The following is a 19,286-nucleotide window of genomic DNA, read 5'->3' on the forward strand; positions in this document are numbered from 1 at the left end:
GCTAAAAAAAAAAAAAAAGGACGAGCAAAGCCATAGTCATAACAGAATAAACAAATGTTTAGAGCATGAAGGCCCTAACAATGATAACCTTAAGTAAAATCAAATCTTACCTTGAGAAATGCTGTCCCAGAGAACCCCCTTCTTGATTACGATGTTCACGTAGTACTAACTGCTAATCACTTTGATCCTATGCAGTATAATCAACATTTTAATGTTTTCTATCCATACATTGATTTAGTTTGAACCCTTACAACAACCCAGTGAGGTAGGTAGTATTCCCAGCTTACTTATAAGAAATACTGAGGTAAGTTACACAAGATCACACACTGTTAAGTTGAACAGCCAGATTTTGACCTTGAAATCCCAACTACAATACAAACTTTTATTTAAATAAGGAAAAAAGCTATTGTACAAATATTACTCTTCAGGTACAGCCTGCAGAGCCATGGCTGTAGATGCTCAGCTCTGTAAGAAGTGCGTCTATAGATTTTTAGGTTTAGAGATGATACCATCTGGATACCTTTGCTTGAACCTGGCAACCACATCTGGATCTAGTAGGTGGATCCCATCCAGTTGGTTTCCAAGGGTGATCCTGAAGCAAGGATAAAGGGGCAAACCAAAACATCCTGGAATTAAAAGGCTTAATATTGTTAAAAGATGCATACCTTTTATTAAGGCTGCCTATAATTTCATCAAATACTCATGCCAATTCTTTTAAGACTTTAATACTAGAATAGTATATGGTAGTATGACTGGTTAGGAATTGGGCACAGATTCTGGTGTCAAAACAGGCTGGATCTGTATTACTTAAGAGTTAATAGTGAGAACAGCTAATTCACAGAGTTGCTGCCAGTAAGTATTCTTCGGATAAGTAAAACACTAGCAGCATATCTTTCAAGGCTCTACTAACGAGATGAAAGATATTAAAACTGTTGACAGATTAAATGGATTCTTAACCACCAGGGGGCAGGTTCAATATATCTCGTAGAATAATTGAGGAAGATCTTTAGTGGGCACCCTGGAGAGCAGTGGTTTGAGTCCTAAAACCTGATGGGTTTCCAGTGAATGTTGCAGAAGCCCCATAAAACAGTTTAAATACAGGAGCACCTGGGTGGCTCGCTTAGTTAAGCGCCCGACTGCGTTCACGTCATGATCTCCTGTTTCATGAGTTTGAGCTCCACGTTGGGTTCTGTGCTGATAGCTCAGAACCTGGAGCCTACTTCAGATTCTGTATCTCTTTCTCTGCCCCTTACCCACTCATGCTCTGTCTCTCTCTCTCAAAAATAAACATTAAAAAAAAAATTTTTTTTAATAAAAAACCCAAACAGTTTAAATACAAGCTTAGGTGGCTTATGAATCCTCTGAAGTCTATATTTAGACAAGTGGCATATGAGGTGAAGTTCTACTAATATGTGTCCTTGACCATAAACACTTTGGCCCTTGAGGGCTAGCAGGTCTCTGGTCGCCTTACCAATTGGGCTGCACGTTGTGTGGTCGTCCAAACAACTCAATCTTGCGAGTGCCAGGGGATAGTCTCTCAATCATGCCATAGATTTCATCTGGTTTATGACTGGTAGAACGAACCTAGGAACAAGGCCCAAGTTACTTTTAGGTTACCAGAGATTCCAATTCTAGCCCTTTTCGTTTATGATCAAATGAGAAAACCTGGAACACCCCTGACTTGAATAACATGGAAGGTCTGGATGCCTGGAGAAGCACATACCTCAGCTACGATCACATCACAATCCAGACCCTGGTTGAAGCCTTGGGGATTTCCTTTGACACCAACCTGCTCACCACAAAAAACATATTACCTAATGATACCACAGCATTTGAACTTTTCCTCAATAAGAAGTCCAACCAATTTCCCTTTTTGTTCCACCTCTTGTACTTGGGCCCCCTTGTCGCTCACCAAGCAGTGTTCTTTCCCATGGTTCAACCAGTGACCCGTACGGCCTGTCCGGATGATGCGTTGCAGTTGATTTGTCTTCACCCAGATAATTTCATCTACCCGTTCATAACTGGAATATACGAAAGAGAACCAGGGCTTTAATCAGGCTTTCACAGTTTAGGGTAGTACCATCTACTCTACAAAGGCAAAGACTCACAGGGAACACTTGGAGAAGGGAACACATCTCAACTACAGCAATTACATTTTTATTTCCTTCAAAAGAAAGCAACACAACAATGATCACTACTTACCCCCAGAGGTTCAGACATTCTCTGCCCAACTCCATGGCCCTAAAAAGAAAGGTTAAACAGCTACTTCCATGCCCATATATATTCATCCCTTCAAGGTATCTTAAGTGTTTTCAGTAGATATTCAGTGAACATTTACATGCAAGACACCATTAGGGCAACAGGATGGATCGAAGAGTGAAAAGATGAAACAGTATCTACTCTCAAAGGCCTTACCTTTCACAAGGAACAAATGTAAAATTAAACAGAATTCGAGGTATCATTTGTGTTAAACAGGAATTAGGGTCTCAGGAAAAAGAGGCCAACTTAGTCATACATTTAATAGCCAGGCTAGGAAAACCCAGGATTTTATCCCCACCCAGAACTCACTCTGTACTACATCTGCCCATACCTACATATCTTTGAACTGCATTACCTGCCTGTGACCCAGAGGAAGAGAAAGCCATCATCCTGAAGTACTGGTATGTTGAGCCTGCGCATCTCATCATCTGTCAGGGTCCCATAGGGCAGCTCCATGTGAATATCCCAGGGTGGGTCAGCCATCACAACTGCAAACTTGCCCAAGATACTGACGTCCAGGTAGCGGATATCACAACAGATCCACTGCATGAGGTGGTATTTGGTCATCTTTCCTTCCTTCACTCTGAGATTCATGGCCCCAGTCCCTCTTTTCCATTTGATTTTCCTATTCCCTTATAAATATGTATATCCCACACCATTCCCAATCAGCAAGATAGACTGCTGATTATACCTGCTTTTCCTACATGGATGGCTGCCCTACTCATACAAGTTCGTAAGTTGAAAATAGTTTTCTGAGCAGACAGGTACCTGAGGAGGGAAGAGTCGATCTGCATTCGAGTCACCTCCGACACTCTGTGTAAGAGCAAGCTCCTGGCTAGGTGTATGGTCTTTGCTCCCAGGAGCCTCAGAATCCATGCAAGCATCAATTTCATAGTGAACGTATTTGCAGGTATCCATGTGGAAACACGTGTTAAGGAAAGAGCAGTCACCTAATGATTCATCAGTGTGTTTATTGATGATTCGTCTGGGAAAACAGAAAGGGAGAATGAGAATCAAGACAGTGTTCCAGGGGCACTTGGACGGTTGTTGATTAAGTGTCCGACTTCAGCTCAGGTCACGATGTCACAGTTCATGAGCTCAAGCCCCCGCATCACGCTCTGTGCTATCAGCGGAGAGCCCGCTTCAGATCCTCTGTCTCCCTCTCTCTGCCCCTCTCCTGCTCATACTCTCTCTCTCAAAAATAAACATTAAAAAAAAGATGGTGTTCCAGAATTAGATCCCATAGATCAAGTTCCAAATTGTTTCAAACTCTTGTCTTTTATTACCCTCTCCTAATTTTATTTTTAGAGCTTCCTCTAAGTTTTCAGAGAAAAAAGGCAGGTGATATGGAAATCCATAATTCACACTAAAGAGTTTTAATTCCTCTCTGGGCAAAGACAACTTTCTTATCTTACAATAGGAAGGGCTTGCTGATTAGAGCTGAATAAAATGCCGACCTAAGAGCCCAGGTTCCTATTTCTCCTAAGATCATCCTCCTCCCAGAGAACTTTCAATGGGGCTCAAGAGTTGCCTTCCTATTGCAAGAAAGGGGCATTTTTAAAAAATCTCACATCTATTTGGGAGTGCAGTCTGTGTTCCCTCCCACAGAACACTACTTCTGAAAGCATACCTTCAGAATCTGGGGGTCTAAGACAAATCATTAAAACCATTTAATAACAGGAGCACCTGGATGGCTCAGTTGGTGAGGTGTCGGACTCTTGATTTCAGCTCAGGTGGTGATATTGCAGCTCTATGCTGACAGTGTGGAGCCTGCTTGGGATTCTCTCCCCACCCCCCTCTCTCTCTGTCCCCCTCCCCCACTGTCTCTCAATATAAACAAACATTAAAAAAAAAAACAAAAAAAAAAACACTGAATAATAGGATTAAAGACAGAATCCCAGTAACAGGAAGGAACGTCCTGAAAATGGATGACTGCTTCCAGGAGACCCACCCCACCTCTCCCCCTCCCAAGAGACCTGAAGTGCAGCTTGCGACAGGGTCGATCAGCATCACTGGCTTTCATGCACTCCTCCTTTGTTCCATAGTCACAAAACTCTTGTACTTGGGCCCGACCTCGTGAGCGAAACTTTTCAACAATGGATTGTTCCTTCGCTGTTGTTGTATTTAATAACTCTAGGATCTCCTGACTGACCTGTGACAGAAGAAGCCTTGGACTTAAAAGCGTTTGCAGATAAAATGATCCCTAAACCACCTCTCCAAATTCTACCTGACAAATGTCCTGTTGTAGGGGTGAATGAGCTAACCTAAAATGGGAAAACTAGAATCCTAGGAGAAGAGATTTGTCATGGGTTCAGTTCTTTCTCACAAATCCACATTTGGGATGAAATTAAAATATAAGAAGCCTGGTTCCTACTGCTAAGCATTAAGCTAACCTCCCTTCTCCAGGAAAGCAATCCTTCCCACCAAAACCACTTATATTTATATAATCAACACACAGTGCTAAGCACTTTACTGTTTAGCTCAGTCTTTGCAACAATTCTAGAAGGGAGGTACTCTGGTTATCCTTACGTTATAGATGAAGACTAAGGCTCAAGAAAAGTTAACTTGTTCAGATTCACACAGCTAGAAGTAGTAAATGGATAAGAACTCATTTGGGTCTGATATTTATATCAGAACCACAGTAACTGTGGTCACACTCTTTAATCATCTGTTTCCCTATTTATTAATAGTCCATGTAACTACCTTCCAGTATTCATCTCCATTCATCTCCCTCTATTTCTAAATTTGGATTCCTCTTCTCTTGATCTGATGATTCTTCCAAACAGATCCAATGACAAACATCCTCTAAATCAGTTTCTCAACACTGGCATTACTGACATTTGGGGCTAAGTAATTCTTTGTTGTGTGGGGATTATCCTACTATGATTGTAGGATGCTTAGCAACAGTTTGTCTCTACCCACTAGAATGCCTGTAGCACTCCTCTGTGTTGTGACAACCAAAATGTCTCCAGACATTGTCAAATGTTCTCTGGGGGGAGCAGGCTGGGGGGCAAATTATCCCCAGTTGAGAAGCACTATTCTAAACCCTCAACTGTAAGAACTGCACCTTGCTTGCCCTAGGGGTAAAACCCTCCCAATGAAAACTATAATTCAAAGTGTATGTGTGAGTGGTAGCTGGCTCAGTCGGTAGAGCATAAAACTCTTGATCTTGCAGTTTTAAGTTCAAGCCCCATAATGGGTGTGAAGATTACTTAAAAATAAAATCTTAAAAAACAAAAACATGTATGTGTGAAAGCATTTCCATCCACCCCTACCTTCTTGCTCTGTTGTTCCTTAGTAGACTGTTGGTTCAGAAGGCTCTCTATCTCCAGATCAACATCTGAGGCAGCATGTTTCCTTGATTTCTTGGCTGGCTCCTTGGTTGCTTCTGATGCTGAAGAGGCCAGACCAGAGGCCAAAGAGCTGGCAAAAGCAGCTACCGTGGTTGAGTCCTGCTCTGCACGCCGCTTCTGCCCTGTGATAGTTCCTGCTATTTCCCCAGGGCCCTTCTTTTCTGCCACAGCGCCCATCATGGCAGAGAGCTTGGAATGATCAGCATAGGTCACAAGAGTGGGATGTGCATCATCTTGTAAGAGACCTCGTTTTACCTCAATCAACTCCTGAGCTGCAAACTTCTGTAGCAGGCTTTCCACCCCATCTTGAGTGGCAGGGGCATCTGGCTAGGGAAGGAGGGGAAAGGCAGGCAATAAAACACTGACCATGAACTGAAGAAAAGAAGTGGTACATCCCAACCCTGTCTTATCAGGTCATTACCGTGGAGATGGCAAGACGGATGGACACAGCATCAGTGGGCAATGTTAAGGTCAGATCAGAGAGGTGGTGCAGCAATTTCTTCTCTAATTCAGGGTCTGTAGCTAGTTCAGGAACTGCTGAAGCTGTGCTGGGCTTCGGGCCACCAGAAGTGGGTGCAGCAGGCACTGGACTGTCACTGCGGAAGGTGGGAGACAGTGCTGCCTCTGGATTTCGTAGATCTGGGAATGAAGAAAAGTGAAGAACATGAAAAAGGGCAACCACGGTAGGCCTATACATTCCTCAGGAGTCCAATGCTCCAATAGTCACAGCACACAGTTATTTCACTTCATGTAGAAAATCCTCTGACCAAATTTAGCACTAGATAACCTTTCCTCAATCATACTCAAGTGTTCACTGCTTTGTCAAGATAATCCTGAATTTTCTGGGAACCTCTTACCTTTCCTCTAATGAGAGGTGTTTTCCTAATTCCTGTCCCTGCTGTGTTTCAAAAAAAATTAGCAGCATGGTAGATTTCTTTGTCCATACCACCTCCCTTTAGTCACTCTAAATGACAACTGATATAATCAACCCAAATTTAAAAGCCAGAAATATTTTCAACAACCTAAAAACTGTGATCCAATCTTTTGAGGAATGGAGTTTGAATTTTAATGAATCAAGGCCACTGGTCATCAGAGGGTATATAAAATGACAGTGTTGAGGATAAGAAAGTGACTTTTTTTTTAAAAGATTTTATTAATTAACTTCTACACGCAATATGGGGCTCAAACCTACAACCTTGAGATCAAGAATTGCATGCTCTACTGACTAAGCCAGCCGGGCGCCCCTAGAATGTGACCTATAACACTCAAATACAAAAATCTTATAAAATTTTGTGACACCCTGGTCACCAAATGATACTTCCTGACCGTATTTCTATCACTTACCTTACTACTTCACAAGCTGGGTAGCCATCATAACCTTAGTAGGGCTTAAGAACTCAAATCAGGACAAAAATATTACCTTTAGGAAAGCTTAAAATCTATGATTATTTAGTTAAAATACAGATGGGAGCATCTGGTTGGCTCAGCCAGTAGAGCATGCAATTCTTGATCTGGGAGTTGTGAGTTCAAGCCCCACGATGGGTGCAGAAATTACTTCCTTTTTAAGTTTATTAATTTATTTTTGAGAAAGAGTGTGTGCACGTGCACATGCAAGTGGGAGAGGGGCACAGCCAGAGGAAGACAGAGGATCCCAAGCAGGCTCCACACTGTCAGCACAAAGCCCAACGCAGGGTTTCAACCCACGAACCATGAGATCACGATCTGGGCTGAAATCAAGCGTCAGAACCTCAACCCACTGGATCACCCAGGCGCCCTGAAGAGATTATTTAAAAATAAAATCTTTAGGAAAAAAAAAAAAAAAAACAGATGAAATACCAAACTCAGGACCTGTATCAGAACTCTGTTAAATTAAATATAAGATATAAGTGGGTCATTATTTTACATTTAGAAATATTTAAGTTACTTAAACATTTTTACTCTAATGGAATTTTTAGTAAAATTTGACTCAGAAATTCCAAGGGTGGGGGGTGCCTGGGTGGCACAGTCGGTTAAGCGACTTTGGCTCAGGTCATGATCTCAGTTTGTGGGTTCAAACCCCACTTTAGGCTCTGTGTTGATAGCACGGAGCCTGGAGCCTGCTTCAGATTTTGTTTCCATCTCTCTCTGCCCCTCCCCCACATGTGCTCTCTCTCTCTCTCAAAAATAAATAAACATTAAAAAAAAAAAAATTTTTTTTAATTCCAAGGTAAATGGAGCTGAACTATACCAAACACCTTGCTAGGATATATTTTATGTAAAAATAAGTTATAATCTATTTAGAAAACAGACTTCACAATTCCATACTACCCGGAAATGTTAAATAACTCACAGAACTTTCCTTACTTTGCTTATGATTCCTTTATGTTCTGCTGAATCTTGGAGAGTAGAACTTTTGCCAGATAAACTGATACAAGTCTTTTGTTTTGTTTGGCAAAGAGATATGTATACATGGAAGGACCATTGAAGCACTTTGAAGGTCTAGATGAGAAAGAATTCAAGAGCAAGGAACTTAAGCTAAAAATACTTCAGAAAGGGGCACCTCGGTGGCTGTCAATTGAAGTGTCTGACTTCAGCTCAGGTCATGATCTCATAGTTTGTGAATTCGAGCCCCTCTCTCAAAAACAAAAACAAACATTCAAAAAAAAATAAATGAAAGAAAGAAGAAATAAAAGCGACAATTATTATTAGCTTACTTGGAAGCCTAAGGGCAAAATTTCTGCACTGAACAGGATTTTAAACTAGTGAAGTCCTTGGGATTCAGCGATTCAAGGAATCCAGTAAATTTGAAATAAAATACCCCAATTACAATTTACACTAGGATAAAACGCTGAGCTTTTTCTTTTTTAATGTTTATTTTTGACAAAGAAAGAGAGAGCATGAGCAGGGAAGGGGCAGAGAGAGGGGGACAGAGAACCTGAAGCAGGCTCCTCAACGGACAGCAGAGATCCCGACATGGGGCTCTAATTCATGAACAAAACACAGGACCCAAACTGTGAGATCATGGCCTGAACTGAAGTCAGATGCTTAACAGACTGAGACTTTTTTCAAAAAAATCAGTTAAGCTTTAAAAGTTTTTGAAGTAACCAAAAATTTCTTTCATTAAGCAACCTAACTAAGCACAATCAATGATAAATATTAAGGCAGAGGACACACAAGGTATTTTAAAATTAGGATTTCAGGCATTACATCCACACATTGTTTTATATATTATATACTGATATAACTCATATTTTTGTTTTATACACTGTATACAAATATAACCCATTATACATTTTTAACTCACAGAGTATGCCAAAGGGAGCAAATCACATAAGTTACTAAACCAAAAACTCTGATTATAGAACATGGGGCTAAAGGAAGATATAGGTAAGTTTTTTGGGTTTTTTTTTTTTTCTGAAAGTGAGAACAGAGTTTATTGAAGACACAGAGAGAGAGCAGATAGAGTGTCCAGGAGATTCAGAAAGGAAACGAGAGGACAGTGAGTCTCCAGATGTAGTTAAGTTTTAAAACAATACTCAGTATATAGGTCCTTTGTTATGTAACTCTGAAATGTTGAATATTTTAGGTAAGCCATAAATTATCCCTTACCTCTCCCCCTTAATTCATATTCAAACTTTGTGCCAGGTACCTTACATATGGTGCTTCATTAGTAAGAGATTTGTTTTTTAAAAAAAGCCCTAACAGGGCATCTGGGTGGCTCAGTTGGTTAAGTGTCCAACTTCAGCTCAGGTCATAATCTCGTGGTCCATGGGTTCAAGCCCTGCATCAGGCTTTGTGCTGACAGCTCAGAGCCTGAAGCCTGCTTCAGATTCTGTGTCTCCCTCTCTCTGCCCCTCCCCTGCTCACACTTTGTCTCTCTCTCTCTAAAAAATAAATATTAAATTTTTTTTAATGTTTATTTATTTTTAACAGAGAGACACAGACAGATTCAGAGACAGAGCATGAGTGGGGGAAGGGGGAGAGAGGGAGACACAGAATCTGAAGCAGGCTCCAGGCTCCGAGCTGTCAGCACAGAGCCGGACGCGGGGCTTGAACTCACAGATTGCGAGATCATGACCTGAGCCAAAGTCGGATGCTCAACCAACTGAGCCACCCAGGTGCCCCTCAAAAATAAATATTAAAACAAATAAATAAACATAAAAAATAAAAAAGATGTAACAAAATAATAATAAATAAATGAAATATTTAAAAAGCCTAAGCTCCTTATAGATAATCCCTATTACACCTTTTTTTAAAACCACCTTAAGAAAGATATTAAAAAATAGGGGCTCCTGGGTGGCTCCATTGGTTAAGGGTCCAACTCTTGTTGATTTCAACTCAGGTCTTGATCTCACATCAAGCCCCTAGTCAGGCTCTGTGCTGGGCGTGGAGCCTGCTTGAGATTCTCTCTTTCCCTCACTCTGCCCCTCCCCTGCTCATGGTGTCTCTCTCTCTCTCTCTCTCTCTCTCTCTCTCTCTCTCTCTCTCAAAATAAATAAACATTTTAAAAAAATGTTTAAAGAGGAGCCTGGGTGGCTCAGTTGGTTAAGCATCCAACTCTTGATTTCAGCTCAGGTGATGATCTCACAGCTTGTGAGATGAAGCCCTGAATCACGCTCTGCGCACTCACAGCATGTGAGTAGGGCTCAAACCCATCAACTGTAAGATCATGACCTGAGCCGAAGTCAGACCCTTAACCAACTGAGCCACCCAGGCACCCCTAATACTTGCTCCTCTAAAAAGTAAGCTGGTGACATGATTCTGATTATGAATCCTTGTGTTAGTAACACCTCCTGGCAGTATTCTTTTCATGGCATTCAAGACATTAGAGCTGAAAATACCTTTTAAGGTTATTGGGAGGAGAGGCTCATGTTTAATATTGAATTTCCTGAAGTCACATGCAAATTCTTGCATGTATATACTCATTTGGGGAAAAGACTCCAATGTTTTTTCATTCTTAAAATGGTGTACTGGCAGAAAATTACTAAGAACCCCTGGATTACAACTCCTTCAGAAAGTATTTGTTCAGTTATTATTTCAGTACATTTACTGAGTGCTTCCACTATGCTGGCAAGTATGTTAATACTCTGCCTCCAATCCAATGAAAATTTCTTCGTGCTGTGTTCAACAAAGTAATACATAATACTTGAGCTTACTCTTGGGTTAAAAGCTCCACTGACAGTAAACGAAATACTATTAGCTCAAAGACCTAAAAATATGGCCAGTCTAGTAATATAACATTGTATGTAAATTATACTGTCATTAATTATACATAGCCAGTCTACTAATTTGCTCAACTATGTTAACATCTATATGCACATCTTCAATTCCACTGATGAAATATATTGAGCAGTTCATATATTTACCATGTTCTAAGCCTGGCCAAGTCCATTTTGTTTCAATTAAAATATAATAAGAATGTATTCACGGTAATAATCTTCATTTCCAAAAGCTGTACATTATTTCTACGGAAAACAATGTGGTGGTTCCTCAAAAAACTGAAAATATAATTACCATATGATCCAGCAACTCCACTTTTTTGATATACCCAAAAAATCTGAAGCTGGATCTTGAAGGGATATTTGTACACCAATACTCACAACAGCATTATTCACAATAGCCAAAAGTTAGAAGCAACCCAAGTATCCACCACCAGATAAATGAATAAACACTGTACAGACATACAATGGACTTTTCTTTGGCTTTAAAAAGAAATTATGACACATGCTACAATAGGATGAACCTTATGGATATTATGCTAAATGAAATAAGCCAGTCACAGAAAGACACATATTTCATGATTCTGTTTACATGAGGTGTCTAGAGCAGTCAAACTCACAGAAACAAAAAGTAGAATGATGGTTGCCAGGGACTGGGCAGAAGGAGAACTAGAAAGTGATTGTTTAATGGGTACAGAATTTCAGTTTTGCAAGATGAAAAAGTTCTGGAGATTGGTTGCACCATAATGTGAATAAATGTCAAGCCACTGAGTGTACACTTAAAAACGGTTAAGACGGTAAATTTTATTTTTTTTTAATTTTTTTTTTTTAACGTTTATTTATTTTTGAGACAGAGAGAGAGCATGAACAGGGGTGGGTCAGAGAGAGGGAGACACAGAATCTGAAACAGGCTCCAGGCTCTGAGCTGTCAGCACAGAGCCCAACGCGGGGCTCGAACTCACGGACCATGAGATCATGACCTGAGCCAAAGTTGGCTGCTTAACTGACTGATCCACCCAGGCACCCCAAGACAGTAAATTTTAAGTTTTATGCCACAATTGGAAAAAAAAAAAAAAAGTACTTAAAAAATGCCAAACTAGAGGCATCTGGGTGGCTCAGTTAGTTAAGCATCGACTTCCAATGATGTCATGATCTCATGGTTCCTGAGTTGGAGCCCCACATTGGGCTCTGTGCTGACAGCTCAGAGCCTGGAGCCTGCTTCAGATTCTGTGTCTCCCTTTCATTCTACCCCCGCCCCACTTGCACCCTGTCTCTCTCTCTCTCTCTCAAAAATAAATAAGCATTTTTAAAATTTTAAAATAAAAATAAAAATGCCAAACTAGGACACCTGAGTAGCTCAGTCGGTTAAGCATCTGACTCGATTTCAGCTCAAGTCATGATCTCACAGTCATGGGAGTGAGCCCAGAATCAGGCTCGGTGAGGACAGCACAGAGTCTGCTGGGGATTCTCTCTCCCTCTTTCTCTGCCCATCTCTATCTCCTGCTCTCTCTCAAAAAAATAAATAAACATAAAAAACTGCCAAACTCAGGAAGGTCTCCCAGTAATTCTTTGTCCATGGTATTTTGTATTTGTTAATGATATGGATACATTTCAGGTCATTGTTATCCTTGCCTTTTCTCATTGAGCTTAGTAGTAAACAATTAGGTACCAGATTTCAGCAATGCTATAAAAATCAAGAGGTAGTTAAGAAAATTTTTATTTCCTGTGAGAAAAGAACAGAATGATCTGAATTTTTAGCAAGACTTTGGTTATATCTTACATGAAAAATTGATTAGTAAACAAATAGAGTGTGTCTCATGATGTTTTCCTAAGAATCTTAATGCTCAAATCAATTCTTTGGAATAACCAAAATAATTCAAAGAAGGAACAGTGATAGGCTGCTATATTTTGTGTTTTATGTCTATTTATTCCCACAATAGATGGGAATATATCAAATGGGCCAAACAGAGCTCTGGGCCAGAAGACAATATATGTTTAAGCACAAACTTAAAAATATTTTTATAGAAGTCTTAACCATATTATCAGGCAGATGTACTAGGAATCTTAATCATATATTATTAAGTGGGTGTATGAGATATTTACATCCAAAAAAAGAATACTTACATTCAAGAGAGAATACACTCTTGTCAAAATTATTAAACATGTTTAGCAAGAACCTGTATGAAATATCGACATTCTAGTAGTTAGGTTTGCATATGGCACAAAGTTTGGTTAATACCAAAGTATGGTTATTACCATGGAAAAGTGAAGTTGAATTTAAAATTGACGATTAGGGGCGCCTGGGTGGCTCAGTCAGTTTAGCTACTGACTCTTGGTTTCAGTTCAGGTCATGATCTCAGTTAGTGAGTTTGAGCCTTGCATGGGGCTCCATGATGTCAGTGCAGAATCTCTCTCTCCCTTTCTGCCTCTGCCCCTCCCCTGCTCATTCCCACTGTCTCTCTCATAAATAAAGAAATAAACATTTATCAATAAATAAAGAAAGAAATAATAAAATTGACTACTAATTAATCCCTGATCATATGACTTGTACTTCTTCCTCTACTTGCCCGGCCCTCTTCATTTCTCTTTAATTATCTAAGTCTTATATAACCATCAAGATCAAATCTCAAGTGCTAATTCCTTTCATGCCTTTACTGACTAAACCCGACTCCTTACTCTTCCCTTCCCTGTACTTATTGTGGACTCATTCATTCAGCATTTTACATATATCACATTTAAGTTCTGACTTTTTAGACGTATCGATCCTTTAACCCCAACTACATTTTAAACCCCTTGAGGGCAGGAACAATGTGTTACTTATATTTGTCTAACTAGACTTATGCACACTGTAAATACTCCATAGATGTTTGTTTATTATGGTGTGAGTGTCCTGACAGGACATCTTCTAGTTCCAAGGGCCAGAACACGAGTACAGGGACCTAATATGTACCAAGACAAGATTTAGAGATCAACTCCAGTATACAAATAAACACTGGAACAAAGTACCACAAGGATGACATGGACTATCCTTGTAGATCTCGATAACTGAGTTGCCTTAAATAAGCCAGGGCTTGTGCTGGGGTGGGGGTAGATACCGGACAATCATCGGAGGTTCCTTCAAGTTTTAGGACTGTGACACAGCGGGCAACAGGAAGAGAGAAAAAGTGTAAAACCCGAAAATAAATGTTTCCAGATATCTGCTCGGGATGTAAATGGCTAAGACCATACCAGTTCCTCTACTCATTTAGCAACTCTGTGAGGGTCACTGAGGTAAGCACTGTGGGTACAAAGGTTCGGACCTTGCTCTCACGGAGCCCACAGTGGCAAAGAAATGACCTCGACAAAGCAGTCGCTGTAACGCAGGGAAGAACAAAGCGCCATAGGAGCAACAAAAAAGGGGGACTTACTGCTTCATGGGATAGGGGGCTGAGAGGCCTAGCAAAGCCAATGTTCTCGCAGACTTCAGAGGAGTCGGCCAAGCGGACGGGGGTGGGGACCAGGCTTCCATCCCAAGAAAGTGAACTGGAAGAAACAAGGCCCGCGAACGGAACCGCGACCATGTCCAGGAGGACGAAGCGTCTGTGCTGCTCAGGGCGAGGAGAGTACTGATGTACCAGGCATTATTAAATAAATGGCCTCCTGGGGAAGGGCACCGACTCGGGAGCTCTTTTTCACCAGGGTTCCCTCCCACCCTCCCTGGCTAAGTATCCGCCCGGACAGCCCCGCGCCTCACCCAAATGCCCCGAGTCCTGCTTCCGCCTCCGCTGCAGCCTCTCTCGCAGCGAGTCCAGCTGCTTTTTGTGGGCTTGGATAGAGCTCCACGTGTCCGACATTCTAGTTTCTCAGCCCAGACACGTCTCGAATCAGGCGCGGCGGACTAGCACCTCCCAGCCCCGGCAGCAGGAAATCTCCTGTTCTCACGCGGACACCCCCAGGCTAACCGGAAAGAGATCTGGGGAATACGCTGGACGGGAAGTTATTGCCCGTTTCCCGCTCGTTTTGAAGCTGAAATAAGAGCCACCTTAGGTGTTGGCAGGATGGCGGAAATATTTTCTATCGGAGCTCTCTCGTTCTTCCGGGTGCCGTGAGGCTGTGGCTGCCATATTAGTGTCTGGCAGAACGGCCATGTTGCTTATAGATGCGCATGCGGCCATGTTGAATATAAAGGGGTGAATCCTGTGCGTTGACCCTTCCAGTTAAGACGGCGATAATGTAAAAAAGCGCAAATAGAACAGCAAGCGTAGTACAGATTTTTATTTTTATCTTTTTGAAGATTTTACTTTTAAGTAATTTCTGCACCCAGTGTGGGGCTTGAACTCCTGAATGGAGATCAAGGGTCACATGCTCTACTGACTGTGCCAGCCTGGTGCCCCCAGGTTAATGAGAAATAATTAGGGGCACCTGGGTGGCTCAGACGGTTAAGCTAAGACTTAAGCTCAGATCATGATCTCCCAGTTAGTGAATTTCTGCTGACACCCCAGAGCCTGGAGCCTGCTCTGGATTCTGTGTCTCCCTCTCTCTGCGCCCCCCCCCCCCCTCATAAATAAACATTTAAAAAAAAATTTAATGAAAAATAACTAAAGCCTCTTGATGGTTAGATACTAACATACTGGAGGTGTTGCAGATTTCTGTTTTCATGCATTCATTTACAAAGATAGAGCTATTAATTACATTGATTTCCAGTCCATGAGTGTGTTTCTGGAGGTGTCTTTGAAAGAAATGGAGGACTGATGGTGCAGAGATATTATAAGGAGTCCACAAATACATGTTCTCACTATTGTTATACCTAGTCTACAATATTGTGTGCAATACGTTAAAATACAGTTCTCAAAAAGAGGGCACTAGAGGGGCTTTTGGGGGCTAGTTGCATGAGTATGTCTATGAAAATTGAATGAGCCAAACATTTTGGTATGTGCACTTTACTGTAAGTGTAATAAACTTAAATACAATTTTTTTTTTTTTAAGATTTTACTTTTAAGCAATCTCTACACCAAAAATGGAGCTTGAACTTACAGCCCCGAGATCAAGAGTCTCACCCTCCACCTACTGAGCCATCCAGGTGCCCTTGTTGTTTGTTTGTTTATTTTTGAGAGAGAGAAAGAGCAGGAGCAGGGGAGGGGCAGAGAGAGAGAGGGACGGAGGATCCGAAGCAGGCTCCACACTGTCAGTACAAAGCTCAAAGTGGGGATCTAACTCAGGAGCAAGTGAGATCATGACCTAAGCCTAAGTCTGACCCTTAACCTACTGAGCCACCCAGGCACCCTGTTGTTTGTTTGTTTTTAATGGGGGTCTTGTGAATGGAAGCATTTGGGAACCACTGATTTGTCAAGTGTCTACAGTTGACCCATGAACTGCATGGGCCCACTTATATGTGGAATTTTATATATATATATATTTATATATATATATATATATATATATATATATATATATATATAAATATATAAATATATATATACTACAGTACTGTAATTGTGTTTTCTCTTCCTCATGATTTTAATAACATTTTCTTTTCTCTAGCTTACTTTATTGTAAGAATATGGTATATAATACATGTAACATACAAAATACGTGTTAACCAACTATTTCTCATCAGTAAGGCTTCTGGTCAACAGCATGCTATTAGTAGTTCAGTTTTGGAGGAGTCAAAAGTTATACACAAATTTTCAACCAATTGCACAGGGCAGGGAAGAGGTTGTCTCCCCTAACACCTGCATTGTTCAAGGATCAACTATACATGATGCCAAACACTGTGTCAGAAAGAATAGCTTGAAAAGGCATGGCTCCTGTTTTCAAAGAGTTCCTAGTCTGGTGAAGGAGCTAAGATCCAGCTTATTAATATTGAACCATCTTTACAGCATAAGGCAGTATGAGCATAAACTCTAAAAATAAATGTGATTGCAGAGAAGAGGAGGACACCAAGCCCAGGTGACCTGGGAGAGGCATTGGAAAGAAGGTGGTGTCAGGGCTTAGGCTTGAGGGGCACCTGGCTGGCTCAGTCAGTAAAGCATGTGACTCTTGATCTTGGAGTCACGAGTTGAAGTCCCATGTTGGGTGTGGAGCCAACTTAAAATTTAAAAAAAAAATTTAAAAATAAAAAAGGCTCAGGCTTGAATAACTGCTAGCTAGTGCTTCAACAGGTGAAGCTATAGGAGAGAATTCCAGCCTGAGAGCATGATAAAAAGCAAAGGTCTAGAGTTAGGAAAGCATGATGTATGTCTTGATATTCCAGATTAATTTGTTAGAACATAATTACGCTAGAGAACTTGGGAGGATATTTATGTTTCCAAATTTGAGGCCAGATGGTTAAATGTACACGTTACCTTAGTAAAGAAGATACAATTTATTCAGAATACAGCAGGGAACATTTTACGGTTTGTGAATAGGCAGCTCTTTAAAGATTCATCTAGTGTTCTAGTTGGATTGAGATGGGAAGGAGGAAAAGTTTAGAGACAGGGAAAATAGTAGTCTTTTTTTTTTTTTTTTTTTTTTTTTTTTTTTTTAAAGTAGGCTCGGGGCACCTGGGTGGCTCAGTCGGTTAAGCATCTGACTTCGGCTCAGGTCACGATCTCGCGGTCCGTGAGTTCGAGCCCCACATCGGGCTCTGGGCTGATGGCTCAGAGCCTGGAGCCTGCTTCCAATTCTGTGTCTCCCTCTCTCTCTGCCCCTCCCCCGTTCATGCTCTGTCTCTCTCTGTCTCAAAAATAAATAAAATGTTAAAAAAATAAAAATAAAAATAAAGTAGGCTCTATGCCCAACATGGGGCTTGAACTCACAAACCCTAGATAAAATGTCACATGCTCAATCAATGGAGCCAGCCAGGCACCACAGTTAGTAGCCTGTTTTAACTAGTGTTTGATGGTAGGGACTTTAATTAACTCAGAAGGTGGTTATGGATAGTAATGGAAAGGAAGGGGTGGATATGAAGGCGGGCTATTGAGAAGAAAGATGTATGTGTATTGGTATGTGGCATTTTCATCCATTTACTCAACAAATATTTATTGACTGAGTACTATGTGCTAGGTACTGTGGTGATTTAGTAATGATCAAAATATTCATTTCCATCTCATTTTCTCAATTTAACTTACTTGGTAGGCAATGTACACCATCTTTTGAGCTGAGTAACTTTGTATGTGAACCTTGAAGTAGAGGACGCAGAAATGAATATGGGCTCACATGAGCATGCCTGGACATTTAATTCACATGATTACAGTTAATTAAAAGCAAAAATGCAATCTTCCTTAGGTGAAATACTCTTAGAAAGTTGTCTAATGTGAGATCATGAAAGACTATTCAAGGGGACTGACTGCTCTACCTAAGGGTTTTTGCTTCCTTTAGTGACCTGGGTCTAACAACTGCCCTCCAGAATGTTGATGGGGGGGGGGGCGCGCCTAAGTAGCTCAGAGGGTTGAGTGTCTGACGTTGGTTCAGGTCATGATCTCACAGTTCATGAGCTCCAGCCCCACATCAGGCTGTCTGCTGTCAGCACAGAGCTCACTTTGGATCCTTTGTGACCCTCTCTTTCTGCCCCTCCCCACGATCTCTCTCTCTCTCTCTCTCTCTCTCTCATAAATAAATAAATAAATAAATAAACATTAGGGGTGCCTGGGTGGCTTAGTGGGTTAAGCGTCCGACTTTCAGCTCAGGTCATAATCTCATGGCTGGTGGGTTCGAGTCTCACGTCCGGCTCTGTGCTGACAGCTCAGAGCCTGGAGCCTGCTTCGGATTCTGTGTCTCCCTCTCTCTTTGTCTGCTCCTCCCTCATTCATGATCTGTCTCTCTTTCAAAAATAAATAAATATTTTTAAAAATAATAATAAATAAATAAACATTAAAAATATTTTTAAAAATTTGACAAGGGATGCTTCTGTACTTGCATTTGGGATGTATCCTGTGTGGCCCTATGTTTAGATGCATGTATCATTACTAAAGTAAGATAATACCATTATCGCTACATTACAGAATTGGTTAAGAGTTAATTGCTCACTGGGATTGCAAGCTGGTGCAGCCACTCTGGAAAACAGTATGGAGATTCCTCAAAAAGCTAAAATAGAACTACCCTATGACCCAGCAATTGCACTACTAGGCATTTATCCACGGGATACAGGTGTGTTGTTTCAAAGGGACACGTGCACCCCCATGTTTATAGCAGCACTATCAACAATAGCCAAAGTATGGAAAGAGCCCAAATGTCCATTGATGGATGAATGGATAAAGATGTGGTATACATACATAATGGAGTATTACTAGGCAATCAAAAAGAATGAAATCTTGCCATTTGCAACTACGTGAATGGAACTGGAGGGTATTATGCTAAGTGAAATTTGTCAGTCAGAGAAAGACAAATATCATATGACTTCACTCATGTGAGGACTTTAAAAGACAAAATGGATGAACATAAGGGAAGGGAAGCAATAATAATGTAAAAACAGGGAGGCTCTGTGCTGACAGCTCAGAGCCTGGAGACTGCTGTGGAT

General features: G+C 41.0%; 1 protein-coding gene across 1 annotated transcript; it reads right to left on the reverse strand.

Annotated features, from left to right (window-relative positions):
- Window positions 1-361: 361 nt before the first annotated feature.
- On the reverse strand, window positions 362-14,791 carry METTL3 (methyltransferase 3, N6-adenosine-methyltransferase complex catalytic subunit). Its single transcript, XM_019430539.2, has 11 exons — window positions 14,544-14,791; window positions 6,034-6,251; window positions 5,535-5,939; window positions 4,236-4,411; window positions 3,028-3,244; window positions 2,615-2,802; window positions 2,203-2,241; window positions 1,913-2,021; window positions 1,724-1,789; window positions 1,472-1,584; window positions 362-592 (listed from the first exon to the last, which is right to left on the reverse strand). The coding sequence occupies exons 1-11, from the start codon at window positions 14,641-14,643 to the stop codon at window positions 481-483; spliced, it is 1,743 nt and encodes a 580-aa protein (XP_019286084.1). The 5' UTR covers window positions 14,644-14,791; the 3' UTR covers window positions 362-480.
- Between the last annotated feature and the right edge of the window lie 4,495 nt (window positions 14,792-19,286).

Source organism: Panthera pardus, unplaced genomic scaffold, assembly GCF_024362965.1.
Source record: "Panthera pardus isolate Hobbes unplaced genomic scaffold, ASM2436296v1 HiC_scaffold_24, whole genome shotgun sequence".
In the NCBI taxonomy this organism is placed as follows: domain Eukaryota; kingdom Metazoa; phylum Chordata; class Mammalia; order Carnivora; family Felidae; genus Panthera; species Panthera pardus.